This window comes from Panthera leo, chromosome F2, assembly GCF_018350215.1.
Source record: "Panthera leo isolate Ple1 chromosome F2, P.leo_Ple1_pat1.1, whole genome shotgun sequence".
Lineage (NCBI taxonomy): Eukaryota > Metazoa > Chordata > Mammalia > Carnivora > Felidae > Panthera > Panthera leo.
Window position 1 is genome coordinate 78,213,533 of NC_056695.1, and position 25,360 is coordinate 78,238,892.

The 25,360-nt window shown below is 48.5% G+C and overlaps 1 protein-coding gene across 6 annotated transcripts in view; it reads right to left on the bottom strand.

Annotated features, from left to right (window-relative positions):
• The window catches only part of FAM135B (family with sequence similarity 135 member B), a 280,285-nt gene that overhangs the window by 116,266 nt on the left and 138,659 nt on the right, over window positions 1-25,360 (bottom strand). For all 6 annotated transcript variants that reach the window (XM_042923586.1, XM_042923585.1, XM_042923588.1 and 3 more), the window contains exon 3: window positions 20,010-20,089. In XM_042923586.1, the coding sequence (XP_042779520.1) occupies window positions 20,010-20,089 (80 nt within the window). The remainder of the gene's footprint in view (window positions 1-20,009; window positions 20,090-25,360) is intronic.

Sequence of the window (25,360 nt, forward strand, 5' to 3'; positions counted from 1 at the left end):
CAAATCACCAGATGACAAAATCTCCCTCAAACCTTTTCTACAACAATGTGTCCAAGATTACTGACCCTGCGGAGCCTGGGAGAGGCAATGTCACACAGTAGGTCTGCAGGGAACATGGGTCTCCTTCCTGTTTCAGGGCTTGCCTCTACAGGCTGGACGTCTACCTAAAACAGAGGTCCTGACACTGATTTTTTTCTGAAAACACAGGTATCCCTCCCATTACTCACTGTCAATTTGAATCCTCATTTCCTTGGCCATATGTCCAGTTTTTTGGAGATGAAAACCCCTTCCTTCCTTGTTCGTCCTTCCTTCCTTCCTCCCATCTCTCTCACCCAGACGTCTCTGGTTTTAATTTAATGCAGCAACTCTGTTACAATTTTTACTGTCTGAGGTGCTTAGATATCCCTTCCCTACAGTTGGCTTGACTCTCCTCGTCCCAGGGTCTATCCATGCATCTGCTCTAATCACCATCAAGGCTCAGGTAGGCTAGGAGGCAAACACACATTTCTTGGCCCAACGGCCCTAACTGCGGAGCAAGGTGCCATCCCTTGGTGACCTCCACTTTCTAAGTACCTCTGGTGTCAGAGAATGTGGTTGGGGCACAACTAATCCCCCCCCCCCCCCCCCCCCGCCGCCTCTGCTTAGACTCCCCTTTGCTCCGTCCGCCCTGCTCTGGGGATTTCACACTCACCTAACATGTGCCGTGTGCACCATGCGCTTTTTGGGGTGTTTGCGATTTTGCCTAGTCCCCCTCACAGCCCGGTGAGGTGTGTTCGTGGGCGCCACCGTACGGAACCGTCAAGTGAGCCGGGGAGAGTCTGCGTGACACGATCGAGGTCACGGCGCACAGGGCAGAGGCGAAACACAATCCTGTTTCCATCCTCGCTCTGCCACAGAAACGGCACCTGCAAGGCTGGCAGGGCTCCCCCGGCTGGGAAAGTCAAAACTGCAAAATTGTGCTTTCTGTTACTCTCCTTTTGTCTCCGCCCTTTGGCCGCTGTGGACCGGGACACAGCTCCTGACAAGGAAGGGCAGGGCTCGACCAGCATCCTGCGCTCCACACGGCCTCCTCTCCTCCTCGGCAACCGCCGTGCCTGAATCCGAGCTAAGGAGCTACTGATAAAAACATCTTACAGCAACATCCGGACAGAGAAGCAGGTAGTGCTATTTATTGTTGGAAGGGGCTCTCTTAGGACGGAGCCGTCCTCAGGCTAACGCTCCCCATTTCCTTCCCAACACTCACTTAGCCCTTTGAGCGATACCGTGAGGGATGAGGGAAGCAAAGCAAGAAAATATAGCTTAAATTAAATCTCCTTACAGTTTGCAGTCCACTGATAGACACCCAAAGCATGCAGAGCGTGACCTTCCTCAAGGAACTCATGGCTGCCTTAGCGCCTTAACGTTTATGTTCCATTAAAGACTAAAAGTAACCTTATCCTAACAGCACCTTGCCCCTCAAGGCCCTGAAAGCCTTGCTTCCAAATTCCTTAGAAACTTACACTCTCCGGGGATGCCTGGGTGGCTCGGTCAGTTAACCGTCCGACTTCAGCTCAGATCATGATCTCATGGTTCATGGGTTCAAACCCCGCGACGGGCTCTGTGCTGACAGCTCAGAGCCCGCAGCCTGCTTCAGATTCCATGTCTCCCTCTCTCTGCCCCTCCCCTGCTCACACTCTGTCTCTTTCTCAAAAATAAATAAACATTTGGGGCGCCTGGATGGCTCAGTCGGTTAAGCAGCTGACTTCGGCTCAGGTCATGATCTCACGGTCCGTGAGTTTGAGCCCCGTGTCAGGCTCTGTGCTGACAGCTCAGAGCCTGGAGCCTGTTTCAGATTCTGTGTCTCCCTCTCTCCGACCCTCCCCTGTTCATGCTCTGTCTCTCTCTGTCTCAAAAATAAATAAACGTTAAAAAAATTTTTTTTTAATAAGTAAACATTAACAAGAAACTTGTACTCTCCCTGACCCCCACTAATTAGAAAGCACATAGTCAGTCACTCCTCAGAGTGCTACAATAAAATAAATAAATTTTATAATAAAATCACGTTGATGCCCCAAAAATGTCTCAAGAATTCTTTCTTACCCGTTTGCTCATGAACCCTACTTCAATTTCATCAGGGAGCACTGCTCGTAAGCTCTCCTATTGTACAGCTGAGAAAACTAAGGCTGGCAGACGGAAAGTGACCTACGATCCTGCCAGCCTTTGGTTTTCTGGGGCCCGAAATCAAAACTGCAGGAGCACAAACCCAACCCCTGAGGCTGGGCCAAGATGCAAACTCGCTTCGCTGCCTCCAGCCCCAAGCGGTGTTCTGCTCTTCTGCCTGTAGCAGGTGGGGGGGGGGGGAGGGGGACTGTCTGCCCACCCCCCATTCCCTGCTATGTGTTCTTGTGATCTGCAACACGTATCAAACATTGGCTGTTTCGTATGTGGAACTTTTCACAACATGCCACATGCAGAGCCAGCTGAATCCGAACAAACAAGTTGGCTGAAAAGTGGCTGGATCAAGGTAGCTATATTTAGACCGGGAGACGAGCAGGTCTTCCTGAAAGACTGGGGCCTTACGAGGTCATCTGTATGCATGCTCATTAACCAGGCATTGGGCTACTGTAAGATTGTTCTAAGGCAACAAAGACACTGGCAGATTTGGGGCATAAAATGCTCATCACGTCATCATTTACAAGAAACGACACTGAAATCAAATCACACCACATAACGGAGCTGTTACATACATCACACTCCACCCAATAAATGAAAAATTATGAGAGAATTAAAAAGACTTACCTAATGGCATACTTCCTGAAATGACAGCATTTGTAATACACAAAAGTAAAAGCTAAACGCTGTGGAACTAACTCAGTTTTGTTTCCATATATACAGAGAGGGACTGGAAAGAGAGGTGTTTTAGAAAAGAAAGAGGGAAGAAAGAGAGAGAGAGAGAGAGAGAGAGAGAGAGAAGGGGAAAGGGGGCTGGGGAAAAAAAGACAGGGAAAGAGAAAACAATTTGAAAAGAGAAGATAACTCACCAAATGCTGTGCTTATATGAGACCGAGAGGGTGGTATTATGGGGTTATTTGTATTCCTGCCTTGTATTTTGGTTTTAAATATATTCTCAATGAACATGCATGCATTTTGCAATGAGAAGAAACCCGTCTGAAAAATCAACCTGCCTCATGGGAGAAGGGAGCAGAGATGCAGAAAAGCTGTAACTCAGCCCTGGAGGAGGATTTCAGGCACAGAGCTGTGGACCACGGACTCCTACAAAGCCCGTTGACCTGGCCCCGGGGGAGGTGGAAGGGGGTGGCTGGATACAAGCCTGTTAATGTGACACCAGCAACGTCACAGTCCTCTTCAACAAATTTGGCTTGAAGGATGCCTGGCAGGTCCTTGTAACACTCAAATCAGAGTTCTCAAAGTAAGGTGGACCCTGAAATGTCATGCTATCTATTCTTCAATCTCCCGAGACATTTACTTTAAAATTAAGGGGAAGTTAAGAAAAGTCGTCTCTTTGAAACCCCTGTATCCATGAGAAAGCGGATGGCTCCAGGGAAGATCTGAGCTACAGTTAATTTGTGCAATCACAAGCAAACACCCAGGGGCTCAAGCCAGTAGTGAAGACAAGTTTACACGTGGTTTCTGGGGCTGGTTGAACATCTAGGGGTGGGCAGATGAAAAGAAGCTCATGAAGATGCTGGAGGAGGAACTAAGAGAAACTGACCAGGGAGGGATTGGATTTCAGAGAGAAGGGCTCAGTCTCTTCAGGGGCCAGGAAGTTCAACTCAAACTGTCTTCAACAAGAAAGAAAACCCAATCATAACCCAAAGGCAGTTCAAGCTTCAAAGATGGCTTAATTCGTTGGCTTAGGGATGAAACTCAAAACTCTGATGTCCTTTCTGTTTTTCCTTTCTCTAGCCCCCCTCCGATTACTGCGTGGACAGCCCATCGCTCTTTCTATTGATAGAGAAATGGACACAGCAGCATTAGAACTTACATCCCAGCGCCTCAATATCCAGAAGAATAGAGAGAGAAGTCGGGTCCCTCCCTGGACCAAGACCAAAGGATATGTTGATTGGTAAAAGCTAATCAGAGCCAGGCCTGCAGCTGGGCCACAATAAGCCACATGGCTGAGGAAAAGGAAGATGAACGCTTCCCTAGGCAATGGCAGGGTACTGTTGGTAGAAAAGGGAGGATAGAATCCAAGGAGCCAACTGCCATGAAAGTGCCATGTGCTATGCTGGAAGCTTCGTGATGCTTGATCCATTTGGTTGCACAACAAAACGAGGCCTCTTCATCCCCCGGGGAAATTAAAACTCGGGAACTTTAAATAAATTCCTCACTACTCAAACGGCAAGTGGAGGGCCTTTTCATAATGGAACAAAAATTTTAATGAAGGCAAAAATATCCATTTAGATCTCAAGTCCCTGAATTTAAAATACCAGCTTTTCCACTGACTAGTGACCTTGGCCAATCCGTTTAATGACTCTGGGACTTCAAAGTTTCCACTGAATTTTTGGAGTCCCTTTTGGCCCTAAAGCTATGTTGAATTTCCCATTTAATGGCCATTTATTTTCCCATTTCTTATCTCCTCTGGTTCCTATGTCTAAGACTTCAAGGCCATGATCTTCAGAGTCTTTTCTACATGAATGTTAACTAACCAGAAAGAAGAGTTAGACCATGATCGTTCCTCACACACTCCTGATTCAACTCTAAAACTCCACCATTGCTGCTTCATTCCTTTGGTTAGTAATCCCTTTGCCCTGGTCCCTCTAAAACTCCACCAGTGCTGCTTCATTCCTTTGGTTAGTAATCCCTTTGCCCTGGTCCCTCACAGTCCCTCCTAAGGAGGGCTGATAGCCAGTGCAGTAATCCAGCCCAGGGCATGGATTTCTCAGAATATGTTCCTTGGTGAGAGGAACAGTCTAGCCTGTTAAGAAGGGTACTAGTCTGAGAACCCAGATGGCAGCTTTGACATGGACTCAGGAGCTACAACTTTGCAGAGGAGACTAGTCCCCTTATCTCTAGAACACCATTGCTGGCCCTGATGGAAACCAGGCATTGGGCGATGGGTCACGTGCTGAGAATGAAGAGGAGTGAAAACAACATGGTTCCTGCCGTCACTCAGCTTGAAGCTATAGAAGCCAATGGAAGAGTCCAGTATTTTCACACAAATACATGATGGCAGTGTTCAATGCCACAGAGCGAAGGCACCTGACACTCAGCCAGGCCAGGGGAGACTTCCAGAGGCAAATGGCCAGTGGGCAAAATTCTGAAGGCCGAGTACAAGTAAAGGGGCAAAGGGCAGGGGAGACAGAGGGCGATATATGCAAATGTCCTACATTCTAGCACCCCCACATTAGAGGGAGTGCTAATCCACACGCTACACAAACACATGGTGAGGAACAGAATCATATAGGACGTTCAGATAAAACATTAGGGAATGATTCTAAGAGGTGAGATTACTCCTGCCCAGAGGCCCTGTGGAAGTGGGAAGAGGAAACCTGATGATCCAGCAGGACGTGACCAAGAAAACACAGAGAGGGATACGCACGCAGGGGCGCGCCACAGAGAGAGCAAGGGGAACAGGAAGTGGTCCGGCCCAAACCAGGACACGTGTCAAGGGATAACTTGGTTAAGCTTTATTTCAAAGACCTTGAAGATACAACTTGGGAATTCACTGGGAATGCATGCTTTCTGCCCCATATCAGAACCTCTCTCTGACTCTGGCTCTGAGACTGAGCCCTTCTCTCTGAAATCCAATCCCTCCCTGGTCAGTTTCTCTTAGTTCCTCCTCCAGCATCTCCATGAGCTTCTTTTCATCTGCCCACCCCTAGATGTTCAACCAGCCCCAGAAACCACGTGTAAACTTGTCTTTGCCACTGGCTTGAGCCCCTGGGTGTTTGCTTGTGATTGCACAAATTAACTGTAGCTCAGATCTTCCCTGGAGCCAGCATGGACTTCCCTGCACTGGGGTGTTTGTGCACATTGTCATACCGAATTATTTTTAAGCAGTGGAGTCTCTTCTCCTCCCTCCAACTCAGTCTTACGTGGAAGTCAAATCCATAAGACGTGGAAGCATGGTTTTATTAACGTCATTTAGTTCATATATTGCAAATGTATCACATTTGCTAAAGAAAATCAACGAAACCAAGAAGCCATTCTGATTGACAGGCAAGCTTGAAGTCAACAGCTAAGGAGGCACAGACAAGCTCTGCTTTCCCCCCCTGATTGTATGAAACACAGTGTATTTAACACTTACAGTAACTACTGTTTATAAGCGTCAGTGTGATAAATGCCTGATTGTTCTCATCCCACCCCCCAACATTGGTTTTGGTTCTGTTTTTCATTTTAACTCCCAAGATCACTGTTGGCCTTGATATTTCAAGAGCCCTGAAACTGATGGGAAAACAAAGGTTTGTCATCAATTTCTGTTGGAAAGTTCAGTCTCTAATTATATCTAACAAATGCTCACACTATTCCTCATGAATATTAAAGTCAAATACGAAGCGAGGGGAGCTCAGAGTACGTGCGGACATTGTGTGTGACACAATATCATCATGACCTGGGATGCCGTCTGTTGTCACATGGTCACACCGTAGTGCCAATCTGTGCTGAGCAGCTGCAGCAGCCGGGCCCCTCACGTGTGGGAGCCACAGCGGGAGTGGGGGGAGGGGGGGTGGGCTGCTGGCATCAGGTCATGTGATCAGACTTGTACACCTGCCGCATCTCTCCCACAGTGATGCACAGCTGAACAGAAAGTCCAGCTTGGGTTGATGATGGGGATGAGGAGGATGACAGAGGCTGACATCCTACTCCTTGGGGACCCACATTACCTAACTGAATCTTCAACATGACCTCGCAAAGAAGGTTCTGCCCTAGCTATTGATTCTCCACAGAGAAACTGAGGCACCGGGCACTTGTTTCACTATTTCAAAGAGGTGGAGCTAGGATGCAAACCCAGGCAGGCTGCAGAAGGTGAGCTCTTAAGTAGGTCCTCAGTGTGTCAACATTCACTGAGATAATAATACAAATATTTCATTCACTGCACCTTTCATACGAGTTTAAATATTTAAACAGCAAAACTGGGATGACACATGCAGTCCCTGTTAAGCCCTTCCACGGAATACGGGCTGCACAGCCCCTGCCGGTGTGGTTTGTCACTCCACTGACGGTGTTCGTGCGAATGGCTGACAAACACTAGGGGCACACAAGGAACAGGGGCAGCGAGGAGGCTGAGCCCAGGAAAGGATGATGCGAGGCTGAGCCATAGCCAGGTCAGGAGGCATGGAGGGGTCCAAGAGAGCTGAGGAGGAGAACGTCCCAACTGATGGGACTTGGAAATTGACTCAGTGTGGAGAGAGGGCGGGGAAGGGATTCAGGGTGAAGTGCGGGTGGCTCTTGTGGGACCAGCTGGGTGGCAGGGCCATTCATCAACGTCACTTATTCTCCCCTTCAGAGGATGCTTATCACAGGTCCTGTTCTCAGCACTGCAGGTGGAGCAGGGGACACGCAGGACCTGCCAGACTCTGGAGCCAGACTCACCGGGCTGGAGTCCTGGCTCCACAACTTAGTGTCTGGGGGACCTTGAGGAAGCCCATGGGCATCCAGAGGCCCAAATTTCCCCTTCTGCAAAAAGGGACCTATCACCTATAGAAGGTGTAATGACTTAAGTGCCTTCCCATACACAAAACACTTAAAATATTCTATTTCCTAGCACATAGTAAGCACTCAGTCATGATTCAGTGAAAGCATAATTATTAAATTTTAGAGGTGATGCGGGCAATAGATGAGGATATAATAACACCTGTTGGAGTTGTCTGAAGAAAACCAGAGCACGGTAAGGAACCGAGTGACAATGGGAAATCTATTTTTAAAAAAGTAAGGCAAGGAGCCCCTCTGAGGAGGTGACATTGAACAGACACCTGAATAACTGAGGCAGAACGTGGAGGCTCCAGGTGGAGGGATCCACAAGTCCAGGAGATCTGAGTTGGGAATAAGCTTGGTGCATCCAAGGAAAAGTAAGAGGGAGGGGGTAGGGGAGCAGTAGATGAGTGTGAAGGGGAGGGTGGGTGGAGGGGCAGTAGATGAGTGTGAGGGGCAGGGGGGTAGTGGGGGCAGTAGATGAGGGTGAAGGGGAAGGGGGTAGGGGGGCAGTGGATGAGTGTGAAGGGGAAGGGGGTAGGGGGGCAGTGGATGAGTGTGAGGGGGAAGGGGGTAGGGGGGAAGTAGATGAGTGTGAGGGGGAAGGGGGTAGGGGGGCAGTGGATGAGTGTGAGGGGCAAGGGGGTAGGGGGGCAGTAGATGAGTGTGAGGGGGAAGGGGGTGGGGGGGCAGTAGATGAGTGTAAAGGTGAAGGGGGTGGGGGGGCAGTAGATGAGTGTGAGGGGCAAGGGGGTAGGGGGGCAGTAGATGAGTGTGAGGGGCAGGGGAGTAGCGGGGGCAGTAGATGAGGGTGAGGGGCAAGGGGGTGGGGGGGCAGTAGATGAGTGTGAAGGGGAAGGGGGTAGGGGGGCAGTAGATGAGTGTGAGGGGCAAGGGGGTAGGGGGGCAGTAGATGAGTGTGAAGGGCAGGGGAGTAGCGGGGGCAGTAGATGAGGGTGAGGGGCAAGGGGGTGGGGGGGCAGTAGATGAGTGTGAAGGGGAAGGGGGTAGGGGGGCAGTGGATGAGTGTGAGGGGGAAGGGGGTAGGGGGGAAGTAGATGAGTGTGAAGGGGAAGGGGGTAGAGGGGCAGTAGATGAGTGTGAGGGGCAAGGGGGTAGGGGGGCAGTGGATGAGTGTGAGGGGCAAGGGGGTAGGGGGGCAGTGGATGAGTGTGAGGGGCAAGGGGGTAGGGGGGCAGTAGATGAGTGTGAGGGGCAAGGGGGTAGGGGGGCAGTAGATGAGTGTGAGGGGCAGGGGAGTAGCGGGGGCAGTAGATGAGGGTGAGGGGCAAGGGGGTGGGGAGGCAGTAGATGAGTGTGAAGGGGAAGGGGGTAGGGGGGCAGTAGATGAGTGTGAGGGGCAAGGGGGTAGGGGGGCAGTAGATGAGTGTGAAGGGCAGGGGAGTAGCGGGGGCAGTAGATGAGGGTGAGGGGCAAGGGGGTGGGGGGGCAGTAGATGAGTGTGAAGGGGAAGGGGGTAGGGGGGCAGTGGATGAGTGTGAGGGGGAAGGGGGTAGGGGGGAAGTAGATGAGTGTGAAGGGGAAGGGGGTAGAGGGGCAGTAGATGAGTGTGAGGGGCAAGGGGGTAGGGGGGCAGTAGACGAGTGTGAGGGGGATGTCCAGGATCCGATCACACGGGGCCAACCAGCACCTGCCAAGGAGTTCACGTTTTGCTCCAAGGTAAACAAAAGGCAATGCAATGTTGTGGCTAAGAGCCAGACTGCCTGGCATGGGATCCTGACCCCACCTCTTCCTAGATGTGTCCTCCAGTATCCTCATCTGTAAAATGGGGATGATAATAGTACCTACTCTCCAGAGTTGCCATGAGGAATATTTGCAAAGAGTGGGAACGGCACCCGGGGCAGATTAAATGTTACGTAAGCATTGGTGGCCCCGGCTGTTCACCACCATCACCACCACCCTCATCACCACTATCATCTGTGGATTCTGAGCTGGGAAGCAACATAAGCTGAATTATCTGCAAGTACAAAGTAGCACTCTGGCTTCTGCGAGCAGGTTATAAAGGTCGGCCGACTCCTGAGAGCGCCAGCAGATCAGTGCGTCGCACACAGACAGAAGAAGCAGACTTCTTCGGCTGACATTTCTGTGCGTGTAGATTTCAACATTTCCCCAAGAATATGTATGTGCCGGGTCAAGCTAAGCAGTCTTTAAAACCTACTGCCTACCTAAAGCGAATATGCTATTTTTAAAAAGGGTGGGGGGGAGAAAGTAATATAGAAAAATAAAACAAAACTCTCAGACTCTTCCTTCAAGAGCATTCTGAGTAAAAGCCAGACTTCAGAGATAATACATTCCTCACAGCCTCCCCTGGAGATAGTCCCAATGAGCTAACAAGACAAAATGAGAAATGCCTTTTCTGCAACTGTCCAAATACAACACAGATATGGAAAAAAGTAACAGGGGCATTTTCTGTTAATTTTCCTGCCTGAGAAAATTTTTAACATAAATCCGTCCTCTTATCTCTGGCTGTCATTGGAAAGAAGGGACATTGGACGGATGGACTGAAAGCCAATTTGTGGGAAAGCCTGACCCGGTAACCCCACTCTCCAGGACAACCCTGCTCTGGTTTAAAATGTATCTTGTTCAAATTGTTGGCCTCTATGGGCGAATTTTGTTCTGTACCATTGTCCCAAGTAATATTTTCCTAATTTTTTTACTGGGCACACACAAATAGGGCAATGAATCAAAGGCACTCTATAAAACCAAGAGGGCTTTTGAGTCTCGCTATTTTAGGAAATAAAAATGGCTAGCAGTACAATATAACTGCTCAGACACTGAGCTGAGAGCTTTATGTCTACTAATGGATTTTATGTAACCTTTTACCCAACTTCAGTTATTTACATAAAACTTGGATGATTTTTACTATATCTCCTGACTGTCTCTACTGGCATTGCTTCATATTTGTTTGCAATAATTTGTTCTGCTTCAAAATTCAATTTGAAGGGGAATTGGCATCATTCTCTTATAAAAACTAAACCAGTGTTGCTTTCCATACGTAGGAGATATTGGTGGAAAGTATGAAAGATTCAAAGTATAATAAGCGTGACTCAGGAGTCTGTTTACAGTGGGGAGTAGGGGGCCCCAGGGGGGTGGAACCCAGACATGTTCACACCGTGCGGAAAATGGACTTCGGATTTTGGACAACCACAGCCTAGCTCCATCCGGGAAAACATCCTCACACTTTGCACTGAAACAGAGACGATGCAACACTGGTAACTAAATAGCCAATCAGGGATCAGACGCTCTGTCTAAATGCTGTCAGCGCCTATGAGAATTCTTTCAAATGCCTTATGGAAGTCCTTTTGCCTTTGTAACCCTATCTCTTGCCTCCAGCTTGGAGCACGCCCCATTTCGGGGTCTCTGTGACTCCCGGATTGCAGTCCCTGAGACCCCAAATAAAGGCATACATTGATTTTGCAGTGTGACTTCGCTTGTTGGGGAAAACAGATGAGTGTTATTAAAGTCTAGCCAGATACTCTTGACAGATAGTGGAGGTGATCCCGTCCCTGTTCTCCTTGCTAAAAAAAAAAAAAAAAAAAAAAAAAAAGGGAGATTAGCAAAGGTTAATTATATAAATTTATTATCCTAAAATACATTTCTTTCTTGAATTAAACACAAGCCTTGAAAGAAGGTTGAAAATGAAGACAGTTTTCCATTGGGATGGCTATTCTGGAGCAGTATTTCATAGGTCCCTAAATCCATCTTCATTATTCCCAGCCACTGCAGAACAAAGGCTGCTAGCAGCTGCCATCAAATCACAGGCTCTTTCCCGGAGACAAACCTAGAATTGTACCCCCTTCACAGGCTGCTCTTCTCAGCGTCTCTGTTTCTCAGGTGCATCCAGATAAATAAATCCCAGCAAATGAGATGTAGGAGCATCACCCGCCTGCCACTGCTCCCCGCCCACCCCCCCCCCCAAAAAGAAGGCACTGTTCCCCCTCACTCTACTTTACTCTCCGTCCAGCCTGTGGCTCCATCCAGGCCATGGCCAAAGCTTCAAAAGTCAGCCTGGACCCAAAGGGGGTCTCGAAAGTGGAAGCTGTACTTCAGGACAAAGGAGCAGAAAGACGGCTGGGACTTGGGGTCTGAAGGCCACAGGGACACCATACCAATGTGGTCTGCTCACATCTGGAGTTTAATGTGGGTGAAAAATCATCTTTTGTCTGGCTTAAGCCCCTATATGTCATGTCTGCATCACTCACAATCCCATATAATTATTAACCAATATTGGTGTTAACACCACACCGTGGGAAATGCCGATTTAAGCCCTCAAGCATGCTGTGAGATACAAATTATGATCCTTATGGTACAGATAAAAGGCCTGAAATTCAGGAAGATCAAGTGACTTTCCCAAAGGCACAGAGCCTGTAAGAGACTAAGCCACGTTGACAGTCCAGCTTTCTCTGCCTTCAAAGCCTCTGGAACCCGGACTATTCTGTCCCTGGCCCAATGCCCAATTTGTCCCATTGCCTCTGATGAAACTTAGTTCTTAAAATAAATGCAGAAATATAAAATTCACTTTTTTATTATTGAAACGGCCACTGACTCAACTTGTCCAGCAGTTCTGGACTGGGTTGCAATATGTAGGACACTGGCCATCAGCAGGCACTGCTCTGTCCCTTGGCCACCACAGTCAGAATGCCTGCAGTCTATAGGCTGCCCGGGGGCCTAAATGGTTGAGCTGAAAACAAAATGATGAGATTCAAGATAAACATAACCCTGCAAGGTCAAATTAGTAAATGCTTCATTAAATCTCCTCGAAATAATATACTGGTCACATGTAGTCTTTACAAATATTACACTGCGTTTGCAAAGATCTTATAGGTAGATTGCCTCACTTGCCACATTTTCCAAGCATGCAGAAAAATCACAACTGTTCACGAATAAAGAGTCATTTGGAGTTAATTAATTAAAAAAACTTTTTTTAGTGTTTTATTTATTTTTGAGACAGAGAGACAGAGACAGAATATGAGCAGGGTTGGGAAGGAGAGACAGGGAGACAGAATCCGCGAAGCAGGCTCCAGGCTGTGAGCTGTCAGCACAGAGCCCGACGCAGGGCTCGAACCCATGAACCAGAAGATCACGACCTGAGCTGAAGTCAGACGCTTAACCGACTGAGCCACTCAGGCGCCCCTGGAGCTAATTAATTTTTTTAATTTTACAGAAAAAAAAAATGTGCATTCGATGTGGGAAATTGCTACATTTTAATACAGCTCCTAGAAAGTGGAGTGGGTCATCAAAAGTAGGAGTGCCTGGGGCCAGATGGAGGTCCTGAATGATGAGTTCTAGGGACTCAGTGTGGTGGGAGGGCAGGGGGGCAGGGGGAGGATCTCCATCAGCAGGAATTTTGCCCTTGAGAATGTTCCTCCTCCCTCTCCCCATCCCTGATCCCCACACGCAGTGGGGGTGCAGACTCCCTCATTTTAAATGTGGAAAATCCTGGACAAAACAGACCTTATCACTCCTCGCGGTTGAGAGAGAGCCCCTGGCCTAGCCAGGGCACATACCCAGCAGCACTGGACACACAGAGACAGGCTTTCTGCCCTTTATAGCAGTCACTATTTCGTGCGCTCAACCACCTCCTCTAGCTCGGAAACAAATAGTTCTTTTCGTGGTGACACTCTTTCCATCGGCACCAGATGAAAATGGGTCTGTGAGCAGGTCAAGAATGAGGACCCTCTGCCCCGTCTACTCTCAGGGACCCGTCCTTTATGTTATGGCGATAAGACTCGAGAATTTCTTCACGTAACTAAGCCACTGAGCCAAGAAGAGGCAACCATCCAATTATCTGCCATTAGTACCAACTTACTAGCGACAATTACATAATTTCCAGGTTCTCAGCAGCAAGTTCATTGTGCGTCCCCACATGAGTTTCCTCTTCAGTATTTTCTCTGTTTACCCTCTCATCTCACTTCTAGAACTGACTTAGGAGGGGTGGGAGTGTGGATCTAGACACTGTTCAGGGACCCTACAGGGAGGGGATCCTCTGACACCCCTGCACGTGGAGGCCTGAGGGGGCCCCTCCCCTGGCAGACATCTCTCCCCGATACTCCCAATTCCATGCATCTATTTCATTCTTAGACTTTCAGAGCCCATTTGGCCAAATCAGAAAGAGGCTGTCTTGACTCTTTGTTGTTTTTTTTTTTAAATAATCGTTTTTTTGAACAACATTTTAATGAATATTAATTGAAAGCCCAGAAACAGCATGCTTTCTCATTGAGATGCTTCCTCCCTGGGTCGCTGAGCCCTCAAGAGCTCACTATGTTTGTTTAATTGCATGAAATTCTGCCTCTTTTCTTCTTTCTTTCTTTCTTTCTCCCTCCCTCCCTCCCTTCCTTCCTTCCTTTCCTTCTTTCACTTGAGAGAGAACGGAGAGAGAGCATGAGTGGAGGATAGTGGCAGAGGGAGAAAGAGAGGGGGAGAGAGAGAATCTCAAGCAGGCTCCACACTCAGCATGGAGCCTAACTTGGGGCTCAATCCCACGCCCCTGGCATCATGACCTGAGCCAAAATCAAGAGTTGGACGCTCAACCAACTGAATCACCCGGGCGCCCCTCAGCCTCTTTTCTTTCTCTCTTTGGTCCAAGTTGTGTTCCCTGGTCTTCCATTCACCGCTGGACAAACATACAGGGAACGCCAACTATGTTCCAGGCGCTCGGCAGGCTCCCAAAGCAAGAACTGAATATGGCAACATGGCTCTGGGGCTTTAAGTCTCATCTTCCACATGGAGGGTTTACTTATATCCCTAAGTATCAAAACAAACAAACAAACACACAAACCCTCAAAAAGCGACCTCATTTTAATAAGACTAGGAGGACTCTGAGCAAGGTAGGCTACCTTAGGATGTCCTTTTCATTGCCAGGGTCTCTCAGGAAACCCCTGCTAGGAACCTCCAGTAATGGAAAGTTCACCAGGAAGTCAACATCCACAGGGGCATCCAGGACTTCAGAGAGCCCTGGAAACAGCTCGGGCCACACAGGAGGCACTCAAGAAACATTTACAGAATAAACAAAACCCACCAGGGTTACCGGTTCAGCCCATGTAAATTTCACGCATGTCTGCGGATTCTGGCTCCTTCGATAAAACTAAAAATAGCCAAAGTTTATTGAGGGCCTAGGATGTCAATCTCCCTTCTAAGTGCTTTCATAATATTAACATTTTCAATTCTCAGGATGCCATGAAGAAGGGAGGAGGACGATGAGGCCTGGGGAGGGTAGCAGCAAGTCCCGGGTCACCCAGCAGGAGCGGGACCCAGCCGGCTGCACTCCACAGACAGACCCCGCTCTCTCCCCCACCCGCAAGGAAGGCCACTCTGAAGCGTGTGTCACATCGTCTCTGCCAGATACAGCAGGGGTCCTTGGCCTACCCTCACCTTTCTCTCAGGTGCCCATGCCTCAATCACGCTCGCCAGGTGCCAGCTGCCCCCACACAGGTGCAGGCTGGTGGTGCCGCTGCCTGGGAGCAACCTTGCCAGTGTGGGGGGAACAGCAGGCCAGGGTGTCCACTCTAGGTGTGCCCAAGCCAAGTAGGCTGAGGCCAGGTGTGCCCACGCCAGCTGGGCTGAGGCTGGGAGGACCTGCTGGGGGGCTCTCCTTGGTCTCTGGACAGAGATTTGCCCTGACGCCCCCAGGCCAGAAGTCAGGACACCTGGAGGTCAGGTGTGCCTGGCAGAGTCAGACCCAGGGAAACAGCACTCAGGCCCTCCCAGGGATGCTGCCCGAGCCCTGAGCACCCGGCCTTCCTCCTCCTGGGCCCTCGTCACTCTCCTTGCCTTTGTCACTAGGCCTCTTGGGCCCCCACCACCGTGTCTGAGCTCTGAGACAGCAGGGTCTGCCATCAAGCTCTGCTTCAATAATTTTTTTTAAGTTTATTTATTTATTTTGAGAGAGAAAGAGAGAGAACACAAGCAGTGACAGAGGGAAAGAGAGGATCCCGGGTAGGCTTTGCGCTCACAGCGCAGAGCCCAACGCAGGGCTCCAACTCACGAACCGTGAGATCGTGACCTAGGCGGAAACCAAGAGTCAGACGCCTACTGACTGAGTCCCCCAGGCGCCCCTGCTTCAACTGCACCTCACACACAGCCGACTTTCAGAAACTGGGGTTTGATGCGGAGAATCTCCACAGAAGCTACACTAAACGTGGGGTGGCTTTGGAGACTGTTCCTGCCAAACGTGGCGGGCGCTGAAGCAAGGAGGCCATGACCTTGTGCGTGTGCGTATGGGGCTCCCAACGTACCCACACACGTTACCTTACCTGATCCCCAAAACAGCCCTACTGTTTCTACCACTGTTGTCCCATTTACAGAGGGAGCTAAACAGAGGCTCCGGGCACAGGGTCACGAGGAACCCGGGTGAACTCGGGTCTGGCTAACTTCACACTCTACTTCCTATAACACAACTAACTGCTATACAGCTTCTAGTGGTTTCTGGAGGCAGATGATAAAGCAGCGGGCCCAGAGATGAGGGCTTGTGTGCTGGTGACCTCTTATGGATGTGCTCCAGTGGGAGAAGCCTGGGGAACCCAGGGCAGGGGAAGGGGGGAGGCACACACAGTGCATTTCAGGGAACCAGCCTGATCCCGCAGGGGACTCTGGAACATGAGTTACATCTCAGCCTGCCCCATCCTGAGACAAGAGGCTGGGCTTCCCCATCCCTGTACTAACAATCACGGGTGCGAGGCAGGGGTCGGGGGTGGTAACGGGGGACGATGGGACTCAAAGCCTCAGGCAAGTTCAAATCTTGAACAAAGTCCTTGTTCCCAGCAGCCTGGGGTGATCCTCCAAAGCCAGCTCCCAGGTGCCCGTGAATGAGCGCACGCTGCGCGGTGCGGGAGAAGCGCGGAAATGGGGAGGGTGCATGCTGTGAGCACGTAGCTGTGAGGTGCTCCAACGGGGAACTGGCCACTTTCCCGGGGCGGGACGTCGCCCTCAGAGAACCGGCCTCGGCTCTTTCTGCCAATCTCGTGGATCCGAAGGGGCAGGAGGGAGGGAGGGACAGGCATGCAAAGTGGAAGGAACAGCAAGGGCAGAGGCAGAGACGCAAGAACGATGGCATAGCAGACTGGAGAGAGCTTCCCGGGAGGGACTTGCAGGTCCAGCAGGCTTAAGGATGCCACGGCGAGCTCAAAGGGCGAGCGAGGGACGAGTGGCTCAGCCCCAGTGGCAGCTGGGTCCCGGGGCCAGCCGGCAAAGCAGACTCCTGGCCTGCCCACAGGGTCGGCAATGAGGGACCCGGGCTTTAGTGTTTCTGAGCTGACTGCTGCCCAGAAACTGAGCAGGTGGGAGAAATTCCATTAACGTCTCGGTTTATCCAGAGACATCCTTCCTGACGGCCCCAGGTGGGTACTCACAGCCCAGGAGTTCGAGTGCTTTACCTGCTTAGTGTTCGCCATGAAAACAGGCATATTTGATATTTAGGTGCACTTTAATGGACCCTGAAAAGAAATGGGATGGATTCCCTTAAAGAATAAATGTCACCCCACCCCCTACAGATGAAACTCTTAACTGCTTCCACTTAATGGAAATGGAAATCACCTCTCAAAACATTACTAAAACTAATCATGGTAATTTTTACATGTTTCCACAATTTACCGAGCTATTTTTCTCTGGCCTTCATGAGCCATGAGTAGCAGATGCCTGTTTGTGCCTAATCACCCCACACAGCCTCAAAGATCTGAAGTTCCCGGACCCACAGACTGACCTCAGCGGCCATCGCCCCAAGGGGAAAATTTGTTAACACCTCTGGGAAGGAAGAGACTGCAAAATCTATTCAATAGCACCGTTCTGGTGAAAGGAAAGGGTCACAATTCAGTATACTTAACATTTATTCACAGGTACGAACCTGCCACTTACCCACAGCCCTGACCCCAGGAGAAGAGAGGAAACCATTCTATGAGACCCAAAAAAGGTAAGCAAGGCTTTGAATCGAGCCAAACCGCATTAAAAAAAATTTTTTTTAAGTGTATTCATTTTTGAGAGAGAGAGACAGAGCATGAGTGGGGGAGGGAGAGAGAGGGAGACACAGAATCCAAAGCAGGCTCCAGGCTCCGAGCTGTCAGCACAGAGCCCGACACGGGGCCTGAACTCACGAGCAGCGAGATCACGGCCTGAGCCAAAGTCGGACACTTAACCGACTGAGCCACCCAGGCGCCCCAAAACAGCATTTTAAAATGTCTCACTTCTGGCTTCTCTCCCTGTTACACCTCAAGCCTCACATGTTAAGTGGTCAAAATTCACCTCTGTCTCTCTCTCAGGTCGCAGTGCTCTGGCTTGTAGGAGGCTTCTGAAAAGTTCCGGAACAGCGGAGAGACTTCCTGGCCTCAGTAAATCATCACACGACCACCCATAATTGATACTTCTCTGTTTTCAGTAATGACCGAGATGCCGTGGACCTCAGACTCACCATGGCCAAACACCGCCCCCCACCCCCACTGTACCCACATCCACAGAGAAGTGGCCCCATCTGTGCCCTGCCCTCAGTTCCAGGGGCAGACCTGCCATCCATCACAGGTGATGGCACGTGCGTCTGTTCTGTAATGCTGGGATCTTTCTAGAATGCCCAGGGGGACAGTTGCTCCTGGCTGGTGGGAGCTCAGAGCCCCTCGCAGTGCAGTCCAAGAGAAGAAACCATCGGTTTCCCAGAGAAACCTTCCCCAAGTCACCTGTTAAGCACATATTGAAAGAAGGAAACAGGACAGTGCACAGGCAATGGCTGCATTTCACGCGGGGAATTATTATTTTTTCTTATTCACAGACTCTAACCATAAACGTCGAGCTTGGAAAACTCAATGAGAAACTGTTTCACATCCAGAGAAGCAGTATCTAAATCATCTGCATAACCGAAACCGTTTCCGCAGACTATGGCTGCCAGAGAACGGGTATGTTTAAAAAGAGAACAAAAATGTAAAATTCTGCCCCTTAATCTACGAGACAACCTCTTGCGTTTGAACAGCCTGGGTTTATAAGTCTTCTGAGTGCACGCATCTCCTGGGGCCAACCTGATGAAAAGAAGTCGGGGGGCTCGGTCGGGCACGACGTGGCCCCCAGCCCCGCCTACAGTACTTTCTCTCCTCCCCTTGGCCCCCCCGCCACCCCACAAGTGTCCTGTGCACGTCCTTGTACCGCTCAGGCCCCAGTCATTTTGCTACATGCGCCCAGATCATCCTTCTCCACCCTTGTCTGCGGGGCCAGCTTCCGTTCCAATTCAAGACCTCACCTGGGACCCCATCTCAAGGTCCATCTCTGCTGGACTCGGGGGACACTTCTCTGCCTCCCTCAGGGGACTCTGAGCTCCCCCACAGCAGCAAGGCAGACGCCCATCCCCAGCAACGTGTCCCAGGGACCCGCATGGGCCACAGTGCTGCTCAGAAAGGACCACTGTCCGCACAGAAGGGACACTTACTCCAGCTAACAGGTGCCGTGAGCTCGCTGTGCACTCCAGGCACCACTCTCAGACATTTCTTTGCAAAATTCATTCGATTCTCAACACAAACCCAAGAGGTAGGTACCTCTTACCAGCCCCACTTTATAGGTGAGGAACCCGAAATTCAAACTGGCTAAACAACTTTTCTAAACCCACACAGCTGGCAGGTGTCGGATGTAGGATTTGAACCTGCAAAACTCAGAGCCTATGGCTCTCACCACTATTCAGCTCTGCTTCTTTGGACATGGCATGCTTTTTCCATTTCTGTTTTAGAGATAAATGGAACAGAAAAGCCAAATTAAATTATTTGTCCCCGCAAGACCACTCCACTAATGTAAAAATAAAGACATCATTAGGTCCCATGTGTTTTGACTCCTTCTGATTCTTTTTTCAGTATATCTTACTTCATTGTCTAAACATACATTTTTCTTTCTTTTTGCTTCCTTAGAACTACGTGCAGGTGATGGAAATTAGGTCTGGATGATTGTATGCAAACAGCACTGTTAAAACTTCCTTCATTGTTGTACCTGCAGAGGGCGCCCTACCTGGGGTGGAGTATACTCCTCCTCCCCTTGAAGGTGGGCTGGTCTTGCACTTTGGGGAAGGGACCCTTTGGCAGTTACTAGCCCAGCCCTTTAGAGACCTAGAATCTTCTCTCTCTCTCTCTCTCTCTCTCTCTCTCTGAACTGAGCTACCATATAAGAAGATAGACCACTCAGCTGGAGACGGGACCTCAGCTGTTGCCTTGGGCAGTCGAGCATCCCAACCAAGGGATCAGACATGTGAATGAAGACGTCAACCATCCAACCTCTCTGCAGAAAGCTCAGCTCAGGGCAGCACATGTGTGTACGTTGCACCCTGCCATGCCCTGGCAGGTAGTGAGAAATGACAGTTTACTGGTGGAGAATAAGCACCCCACTCCCATCCCGCTGCTCACCTGTCTGCCCGACGACGGAGGCGCTCAGTCTGTGGGGGATCCTTGAGGACACCTTCAAGGTCACTCGGATCTGGTAATACCTATGGAAGGAACAGAGGACAGGCTGATGAAGATCAGACCCCTTACTGTTGGCTTCTTCCAAAAGTAACTAGACTTAGTCCTAAATGCCACAGAGAACCGTGGAAGTTTCTAGGCAGCATGTATGATCATTTGGCACCAAAGAGGGATTCATTCTGTCACCACAGTGGGAGAGGGATGGGACGGGGCCAAGATGGAAACAGGAAGTTGAGTTGACAGGAGATCGTACGAGACACATGCAAGGTTGGTGGCAGAAGGGACAGGGAAAGGAATAGGTGGGTTGGTCATAGGGCACAGGTACATTAAGGGGCATGGTTTTTCTTTAGTCAGAAAAGTCCATTCTAAGGGAAGATGGAAGCTTTAATGCCTGGGGCAGAATCCATACACAAACTGAGTTGCTATCCTGTTGCAACACAGACAAATACTTCCTTTAGAAACACAACAGCTGAGCTGTCGATCCTGGCGCTATGGCCAAACGCTGTTCCCAGTGCATTTCTGTGCCCTTATTTTTAACACGTCCCTCCCATTTCCAAATCCCATCATTTCAGGACACCGTGCGGGTTCCCACGCCATCAGCAAAGCCTCTGCTCTGTCCCCTGCCTCCACAGGTGCAGAAGCATCTTTTGCAATTCTGTGCCTTGCAATTAACGGCCCTTTTGCTCGCAAGCTCTTAGGAACATTTCTGGCGTCATAATTGTTCTCCCCTTCCACCAATTTCAAGCTCATTGTGAAACAGAATGTGCATAAAACCAAGTGAAACAGAGGTAAAATGGACCATGAACACATCCATCTCTGATGGCTCACTGAGCTTGTGGCCTGGGGCGACGCTGCGTGAATATCCCCCCAGGAGGTTCTGTTGATGGTCTTGTGTTCGTTTTATGTGTGTGTGGAGAGCGGAGGAGATGCGGAACACAGAGCACTGGGACCAGAGTCACAGCTGGAGTTTGGGTGACCTCGCTTGTGAGCTGTGTGACTTAGAAGATACCACACAGCTTCTCTGAACTTGTTTCTGCGTCTGTAAAAGGATGACTTAAAAAAAAATATCTGCCATGACATCTGCTTCCAGGAAAGATGGAGTGGATATAATTTTCCCACCACATACGACAATATAGGTGAACAAAAGATTTTTGCAGAAGAAGGAATCAAACAGTCTAAGGACCTCAAGTACCAAAGAGAGATAGGGTGGTGAGTTCTCCACATTTTCTTTTTGCCTCATATGTCCCAGAGAGAAGCCAGCTATCCAGAGATTCTAATGGCTGCAGACAAAAAAAGAAAGAAAGAAAGAAAGAAAGAAAGAAAGAAAGAGAAAATCCCCAACAAAAATGCCTGCTTCCTCTAGACAAAAAACCAGAAAGGGGGCAGCCGAGCACAACAGAAAACTTTTAGCCAATAGTAGTTGTACTCCAGCCACACTACACACACAAACTGTGGTCTCACCTCTGTCCATCCCAGCAAAGGCCAGTGGGAGCCTCGATGTCCACTCCTACCAAAGCTTTAACAAGGCACCTTCCTCGCCCAGCAAGAGAAGGTCTTTGAGAAGGGGGCCAGATTTTCCCTACTAATGGATGGTAAGGAGAACCTCAACAACCCTGGTTTAAGTACAGACCATGTGGGGGGCCTGAGTTTCTACCCTCCTCCCTCTGCAGTAACGAGGGCACAAATTTGCTCAAGGGATTTCTGAGAAAGTTTCAAAAGCAATTCAATGGAGAAAAGGTGACCTTCTTCTCAGTCGATGGTCCTGAAGCAACTGGACATCCATAGGCAGAAACCAAACCAAAACCAAACAAAAAGCTCCACTTAAATTTCATACCTTACACAAAAATTTATTAATTCAAAGTGGATCATACACGTACAGGAAAAAATGTAAAACTATTAAACCTTTAGGAAAGAAAATAAAAGAAAGCTTTAAAATCTAGGGACAAGGGCACCTGGGTGGGTCAGTCGGTTAAGCGTCAGACTTCGGCTCAGGTCATGATCTCACAGTTCATGAGTTAGAGCCCTGCGTCAGGCTCTGTGCTGACAGCTCAGAGCTTGGAGCCTGCTTCGAATTCTGTGTCTCCCTCTCTCTCTGCCCCTCCCCTGCTCGTGTGCTGTCTCACTCTGCCTCAAAAAATAAATAAACATTAAAAATGTTTAATAAATTAAAAAATAAAATCTAGGGATAAGCAAAGAGTTCTTAAACTTGACCCCAAAAGCATGATTCACACACACACACACACACACACACACACACACACACACACAAATTGATAAACTCGACTTCATCAAAGTTAAAAACTTTTGTTCCGCAAAATGTGGTATTGAGAGGGTTATATTATGACAAGCTACATGTGAGAGAAAATATTTGCAAATCACATGCCGTTGGCCATCATTATTTATGGATTCTGTATCTGTGGATCTGCCACTCATTAAAGTTCATCTATAACTTCACACTTAATACTCACGGCCTCTGTGGTCACCCAGACATGCTCCTGGGGAGAAAGGTCTGACTCACCTCACGCGCATGTTTCCACCTGAGATTGAGCTAAGGCAATACTACCTTCTTTTTTCAGTTCTCATGGTGTAAACAAATTTTGTTTACAGTCTACTTGGTGCCACTTTTTATTTTGTATTTTTGTGCTTTTTGTGGGTGACTCTGCTATTTAAAATGACCCCTAGCAGTGTAACTCAGGCCTGAATGAAGCTTGTCTAACACACTGTAGTGCCATCCAATGTCCCTAACTTGCAAGAAGGCTGTGATGTGCCTTGCAGAGACAACAGTGTATTAGATGAACTTCGTTCAGGCCTTAGTCACAGTGCTATTGGCCGTGAGTTCAAGGTTAGTGAATCAAAAGTAGATAGATAGATAGATGACAGATAGATAGATAGATAGATAGATAATGGATGGATGGATGGATAGATAGATAGATAGATAGATGATAGATGGGTAGATAGATGATGGATGGATGGATGGATGGATGGATGGATAGACAGATAGATTGATTGATAGATAATAGACAGACAAATGACAGATGGATGGACAGTTAAATGATAGATAGATAGATAGATAGATAGATAGTAGACAGATAATAAACAGATAGCAAACACTGCCTTAAACAGAAACACACCTAAAACAAGGTTAGGTATTGATCAGTTGACAAACAAGTTGTGACCAGAGGCTCCCAACACCCAGCTCTATATTTCCTTGAGGAGCAAGGGCTCATCACACAGAGGCAGTTTACTACCATTGTGGGATCCCCAGAGGGGCACAATAACAAGTAACCTCACTCATCTGGGTGAGGGAGACTAAGCCAGAGAAGAAAGTCCCTGCCCTGTCCGTAGCAGACGGCTGGTCCTCAGCAGTTGCTAATTACCACTGTGCAAAGATGCTGATTGTGTATTGTTAGATCTTTCAGGTTTTCCAGGGAAGATCGAAATTGGGATTTTTAATAAAACATCTTTCAAATGTTAACCGTTGCTTCATAAATTAATGACAGTGACAACGGCAAGAGCAAAACCATTGGAGGCAGCAACCACGGCCACGGCATTCACAATCAAGCGCTGTGTCGACACATTTGCAGGCTAACTCCCCTGGCGTCACCAATCGGCAAACTCTGACTTATACAAATACAAAATGTCACTTCTAGTGTTTCTTTAATAAAAGACCTATGCATTTCCATAATTTCATCATCAAAAGAAGAGAGGCAAATCCCATGCACTACCTCCAGTTTTGATATCCTAATGTCTTCTTCTCTGAACACGAAATGGGTCAATCATCGCCAGAGGCTACGCATCACGACTCTGTCAGGCTGTGCTTGGAGCAGTTATGCATCAGGAGCCCCGATGTATGCAATATTGTTGGGTCCTCTACAAATCCTCTGTGAGAGAAAGGACCATCCCAGCTGCTAACCAGAGAGGACACTGGGCCACTGGAAACACCCAACTACCGACCCAAAGTAGTAACGCTAGCAAAGGGCAACCAGCATTCCTTTCCAGAGATGAAATGTATTTTTTTTTTATTTTTAGCCTGCCACCCCTCACATTTTACTGCATGAATTAAAACCTTTTATAACTAATTCCAAAGCACTGTCTGAGTTCTTATTCCTTAAAATCATTTGGTGTTGCTGAATCTTACTTCAAGGAATCAGTCATCATTTTGAACTTCAGATGATTTACAGGCACTTATTGAAAGAAATAGGTTTCAATGAGACTGGCTCAATTGGGCTCTGCTCTGATTAAACAGAATGCTTAAACCCCTTTAATAATTCTCTTCAATCTGACACGAATTTCTGCCAGGTCATAAATCCATAAACCATGTGTCAAACATGACATACATTATATCATTTCATCCCTGCAGGAAATCTTTGATATGCTTACTGTGATTTCCATCTTAAAGATGAGCAAACTACCCTCTGGAGATGAAGGGATTTGTCCAAGCTCACACATTCAGTAAGTAATGTTAGCACATCTCCAGGAATGACCTGATTATTTCCCACATGGATTTCCCTTAACCGTCTTAGAGCCACCTTCTTCTGGCTGGGGTCGTTCAAGGAAGACACTGTGAAGGAGGGAGGAGTTAGTTTAAGTCCTTGGAGGATACGCAAGTGATGGGAGAGCAAGTTCCAGTCAGAAGGAAGAAAGAAGCTAAGACCAGGAGATAGAAACTTCCAGACGGTATGCTAGCATGCTCCAGTGGTGTAGACTTGTAGAGAACTCCTTTTGGGAAATAAATAAATCTAGTCATCTTTTACTTTATTGGCTTCCATCTATAAGAGTGGCGTAAACTATGTCCTTTACATAATGTGGTAGCAGAATAATGCCCCTTCCCAAGGCGGTCACGTCCTAATCTCCAGAACCAATAAAAGAGAGTTAAGATTGCAGATGGAAGGAAGGTTGCCAACCACCTGGCCTTGAAATTAGATTATTCTTTATTACCTAGGTACACCCAAGGTAACCACAAGGGTCCTCCCAAATGGAAGGAGTTAGAAGAGGGAGAGTGACAGGGTAAAACAATGTGAGAAAGACCCTACCAGCCACCGCTGCCATCAGCCAAGGTGGAAGGTGCCATCAGCTAAGAAAGGCAGGCAGTCTATATGAGCTGGGAAAGACAAGGAAACAAATTCTTCCCTAGTACCCTCCAAAATGGATACAGTCCTTCCAACATCCAGATTTTAGCCTAGTGAGATCCACTTCAAACTTCTGACCTCCAGAATTGTCAGATTATAAATTTATGTTGTTTTTGAGCCATTTAATTTGTGGCAATTTATTGCAGCAATTGTAGTAAACTAATGTAT